This window comes from Littorina saxatilis, linkage group LG15 (genome assembly GCF_037325665.1).
Source record: "Littorina saxatilis isolate snail1 linkage group LG15, US_GU_Lsax_2.0, whole genome shotgun sequence".
NCBI classification, from domain to species: domain Eukaryota; kingdom Metazoa; phylum Mollusca; class Gastropoda; order Littorinimorpha; family Littorinidae; genus Littorina; species Littorina saxatilis.
The window spans coordinates 17,655,323-17,660,933 of record NC_090259.1 but is presented as its reverse complement, the minus strand read 5'-3'; the positions used below and the strand labels follow the sequence as shown (position 1 = coordinate 17,660,933).

The 5,611-nt window shown below is 46.6% G+C and overlaps 1 protein-coding gene across 1 annotated transcript in view; it reads right to left on the bottom strand.

The window, feature by feature from the left end:
* The window catches only part of LOC138948711 (uncharacterized), a 6,091-nt gene extending 1,603 nt beyond the window's left edge, over window positions 1-4,488 (bottom strand). Inside the window, exons 1-2 of the mRNA XM_070320316.1 lie at window positions 3,341-4,488; window positions 1-2,227 (exon numbers count right to left, since the gene is read on the bottom strand). The exon at window positions 1-2,227 is cut by the window's left edge and continues 1,603 nt beyond it. Of these exons, the coding sequence (XP_070176417.1) occupies window positions 702-2,227; window positions 3,341-4,301 (2,487 nt within the window). The 5' untranslated portion in view covers window positions 4,302-4,488 and the 3' untranslated portion in view covers window positions 1-701. The remainder of the gene's footprint in view (window positions 2,228-3,340) is intronic.
* Window positions 4,489-5,611: the final 1,123 nt, after the last annotated feature.

Genomic DNA, 5,611 nt, shown 5'->3' with positions numbered 1-5,611 from the left:
TTCTCTCTTCAAGTTCCACAATGTCTATGCCGGGATTTTTTTTCTCTCTCCAAGTTCCACAATGTCTATGCCGAGATTTTAGTCAAGCAGTGTGTAAGAAATGTTAAGTCCTTTGTACTGGAAACTTGCATTCTCCCAGTAAGGTCATATATTGTACTACGTTGCAAGCCCCTGGAGCAATTTTTTGATTAGTGCTTTTGTGAACAAGAAACAATTAACAAGTGGCTCTATCCCATCCCCCACCCCCCCCCCCCTCCCCCCCTTTCCCCGTCGCGATATAACCTTGAACGGTTGAAAACGACGTTAAACACCAAATAAAGAAAGAAAGAAAGATTTTTTTCTCTCCAAGTTCCACAATGTCTATGCTGAGATTTTGTTCTCTCAATGTTCCACAATGTCTATGCCGGGATTTTTTTTTCTCTCTCAAAGTTCCACAATGTCTATGCCGAGATTTTATTCTCTCTCCAACTTCCACAATGTCTATGCCGGGATTTTTTTTTCTCTCCAAGTTCCAAAATGTCTATGCCGAGATTTTGTTCTCTCAATGTTCCACAATGTCTATGCCGGGATTTTTTTTTTCTCTCTCAAAGTTCCACAATGTCTATGCCGAGATTTTATTCTCTCTCCAACTTCCACAATGTCTATGCCGGGATTTTTTTTCTCTCCAAGTTCCACAATGACTATGCCGAGATTTTGTTCTCTCAATGTTCCACAATGTCCATGCCGTGGAGACGGCGGGGCAGCGAGTGGTGGTAGCTCTTCAGCAACCCCACGGCCATGCGCACCGCGTCCTCAGCATTGTCGGCCAGGCGGCAGTTGCTGAGTCCTCGCGTCCATGTGTTGTGATAGGAGGACAGCTTGAGGTCGTGGTTGTCTAGCAGCACGTGCGGAATGTCGAGAAGCACGCAGAGGATGTGTCCGTGAAGCCGCTCCGTGATCACCACGCGACCTCGCTGCAGGATGTCGTAGCCGTGCAGCAGCACGTTGAGGGCAGTGGAGAAGGTCTTGGCGCCGCGCAGCGAGGGCATGCTCATCCATTCCTCCCTGCTGTAGGACACCCAAGACGGGAAGAGCGACTGGGAGTCGGAGGAGTACAGAGGCTTCTCCCCGTCCCCTCTGTACAGCCACAGGACGTCGTAGTAAGGAGGGGCGAACCTGGCGATTGGGCCGTTGTGAAAAGCCATGTCCGGAGCGAGTGCGAGGCGAGTGCCGTTAGTGAAGAGCCGCCTGGCGATGTACAGGGACTTGCGATCTCTCAGCAGTATCGTCAGTTTGGGCTTGCAGCAGTACAGCTTCACCAAGGCCTCCACGTTGGCTTTGGACGACCTCATGTACATGCTCTGCGAGAAGATGACCAGCTGGTACTCCGGGAAGCTCTCGATGGCCCTTCTTCGGCACACGTTCTCGGCGTTGTAACCGAACATGTTTCCACCGCCACTCATCAGGACGGCCACCTCGTGAGGCGGGTAGCGCTTAGCTAACGCCATCGCGTGCTTGGTTTCATTGACGCCACAGCGTTGAACATTGACGTAGAAGATGAGTCGTACGTCCAGCTTCTCCAGCAGCACGGCTTCCCCGATGCTGATTGCGGGGTCCCCTTTGTTCTCGAAGGACGCCCAGCCGAAGAGGACGGCGTATTTTTTGCCGGCCAGCAGGTCGCCCAACAGGTTCAGGTGCACCCGTTCCGCCTCAGTGACCACGGCTCGGCTGGACTTGAGGTACGGCGACAAGCCATCCGTGTCGAATGGCACGGTGGTCAGGTTTCGGGAGAGGAACTCACGGACCTCAGCCAGGGATTTTCGTGGTGGCTGAAACTCTACAGGGTCCTTCATTAGAGGCTGGCCGTCGGACCAATTCTGCAGACCGTACACCAAACTCAAAGCGTAGTCTTTAGCCAGCTTTGTCCGGTTGGGACGCTGTGGGTTGGTTTTCAACACCTCAGAGAAGTACCCAGTCTCGAGTCTTATGTCAGAGTTTGCTGTGTCATTGTCACTGGCAGATTCCTGCTGCCGATCGACTGGATCTGTATTTGTTTCAAACAGGAGTTGTCTTAAATCTGCACGAACATGCACGTCGCCGTATTTGTCAAGGCTCCCCGTGGACATCTGACGTGGCATCGTCACTACCCATGCTGGCGTCACGCACATGACGTAAGGTATGACGAGGATGAACAGCATGACTCGTAGAAATGACGTGTTTGTGATCGCTGACGACTTGCTTGATGTACCTAGAGGACAAGGAAAGAAATAGTTTTTATTCTTCATAGAATCTTCCGTTAAAAAAGATATCCTACTTACTGGGATTGGCTCGTTTAAGGGACCATAACATTCTCACCAAGTACTTACTTGGATTTGCTTGTTCATCAGACGAATTCCTTCTCGCAATTGGCTTGTTTTAGGGACCATAACATTCTCACCGAGTACTTACTGGGATTGGCTCGTTTAAGGGACCATAACATTCTCACCGAGTACTTACTATGATTGGCTCGTTTAAGGGACCATAACATTCTCATATAGTACTTACTTGGATTTGCTTTTTCATCAGACGAATTCCTTCTCGCAATTGGCTTGTTTTAGGGACAATAACATTCTCACCGAGTACTTACTGGGATTGGCTCGTTTAAGGGACCATAACATTCTCACCGAGTACTTACTATGATTGGCTCGTTTAAGGGACCATAACATACTCATATAGTACTTACTTGGATTTGCTTGTTCATCAGACGAATTCCTTCTCACAATTGGCTTGTTTTGGGGACCATAACATTCTCACCGAGTACTTACTGGGATTGGCTCGTTTAAGGGACCATAACATTCTCACCGAGTACTTACTATGATTGGCTCGTTTAAGGGACCATAACATTCTCATATAGTACTTACTTGGATTTGCTTGTTCATCAGACGAATTCCTTCTCACAATTGGCTTGTTTTAGGGACCATAACATTCTCACCGAGTACCTACTGGGATTGGCTCGTTTAAGGGACCATAACATTCTCACCGAGCACTTACTATGATTGGCTCGTTTAAGGGACCATAACATTCTCACCGAGTACTTACTGCGATTGGCTCGTTTAAGGGACCATAACATTCTCACCGAGTACTTACTGCGATTGGCTCGTTTAAGGGACCATAACATTCTCACCGAGTACTTACTGGGATTGGCTTGTTTAAGGGACCATAACATTCTCACCGAGTACTTACTGGGATTGGCTTGTTTTAGGGACCATAACATTCTCACCGAGTACTTACTGGGATTGGTTTGTTTTGATGAACATAACATTCTCACCAAGTTGGCTTGTTTTCGGGACCATAACATTCTCACCAAGTACATAAGACTTACTGGGATTGGCTTGCTCAGCAGACAACTTTCGCCTTCTCTGGTACAGGAGGAGTCCTGCAGTGCACAAGGCGAGTCCCGCCCAGTTCCACAGCGACACTGAGCGACCTCCAGTCACGTAGAGCAGCAGGACCACCAGCACGCGCTTGACAATATTCGCCAGCGCGTGACTCACCACCGACATGTAACGAAGCACCACACTGGTCGAGAGGTAGGAATAGGTCACATGGAAGGCACCGGAAGCTAGGGAAAGGGAGAGGAAGTAGGTGGCGTGGCGGGGCAAGATGGCGGCGCTGGTTTCCAAAAAGAAGGCAGCGAGGAGAGCCACCACGGCCCAGACGACAAAACTCACAATGACCGGCACGGGCCGGAAGCGGCTACTGGTGTTCTGGTTGCCTGAGGTGGTGGTGGTGGTGGTGGTGACATTATGGGAGGTTTTCAAGGCGACGTTGCGCACGCCGAGCAGAAGGTTGGATAGCAAGGCCATGGCCAGGGCCCTGAAGACAGCCCCCCTTTGTTGCCAAGGGTTACCGACGTAGAGGACTGCCCCAAGCACGGTCACCATCATTCCGCACACTGACTCTGCGCTCATGCTACGCTTCGTCAGCATCCTCTGCAGCACGGCCGAGCTGACAGGCTCCAGCATCTTGACCGCCAAGGTCGACGAAGCGAAGGTCAAGGACATACTTATGTTGGTGGCCAGGGTGGCCAGGAAATGCGATAGGGCGATGACGTAGAACAGAGCGTCTCGTCGTGACGTCACGTCCACTGTGCTGACGCAGCAGAGAGTCTGGACAAACGTGACAACCGCAGGCACAAACAGGGGAGGAGATGACGTTACCGAGTCGCTGACGTAGATGCTGATGGCGACTTTGGCCAGCTTGTGACACAGGAATGACGTCAGAGTCCAGAGGAGAAACACGGCCAAAGGAAGGAGATAGCGAGGCAACAGCACGGCTGCCATGGCTGATGTTTTCTGGTAGAGTGTGAAAAAATAAAATGTTTCGTAAGGATGGGGCAGGGAGACGTAAGACGTAAGACATTGTATTGATTAAATAAACACAAGATTCATTTCTGCATGGTGGGGGTGGGATGTGTTGATCAATAATACATATTGATGTGCAGTACAATCAAAAAACTCTCTCTCTCTCTCCCCCTCTCTCTCTCTCTCTCTCTCTCTCTCTCTCTCTCTCTCTCTCTCTCTCTCTCTCTCTCTCTCTCTCTCTCTCTCTCTCTCTCTCTCTCTCTCTCTCTCTCTCTCTCTCTCTCTCTCTCTCTCTCTCTCTCTCTCTTCACTAGGGGCAATGGCCTATGTGAATAAACCATCCGAATCCGAATCCGAATCTCTCTTTGACAAATAACGTGCGCCTCTATGGCAATCCGAATGGTGCAAATGTCCCTTCTAGCTCTTGATGTCTAAATAACGCATTATTTAGCTAAATAACGCGTTATTTAGCTAAACAATGCTTTATTTAACTATATCATGCATTATTTAGCTAAATAATGCATTGTTTAACTTAAACAATGCATTATTTACAGATACAGAAAAAAGAGAGCACAAAGCACTAAACAATGCATTGTTTAGCATAAATAATAGATTGTGTCTGTAAATAACTCATTATTTATAAATAATTACGCGTTTTCTCTAAACAATATATTATATGTAAATAAAGTGTTATTTAGATAAATAAAATATTATTTAAATAAATAAAATATTATTTAGATAAATAAAATATTATTTGGATAAATAAAATATTGTATGTAAATAAAATATTATTTAGATAAATAAAATATTATTTAGATAAATAAAATATTATTTAGATAAATAATTTATTATTTACTGTTTTTGCCTTGAAATAGTATTATTACGCTAAATAATGCTTTATATAGCTATATAATAGGTTTCCGCTATATAATTCATGATTTGGTAAATAATACATTATATACCGTAAATAAAATATTATTTACCGTAAACAATATTCATTGTTTAGCGCAGTGCATCGAAGCCGATATTTCTCTTGTTGTTTTTTACCACGTGTTTCCGTGGATCCACGAGAGCTCTGTTGATTCTCAAACTGACCAATCAGACAACTAGCATCTGTCTCGGCGTACTAAAGCTACATCCGCTTCGCTTCCGACCATCTTCTTGTCAGGTGGCTAACTTCAACTGATGGTACAACAGCAGCAATTTAGTTCGCAGTCGTTCATTCTCCATGTCCAGATGTAAAAGATGTTCCCCCATAAAACTTTAAAATACGAACCCTTTGCAGTGCC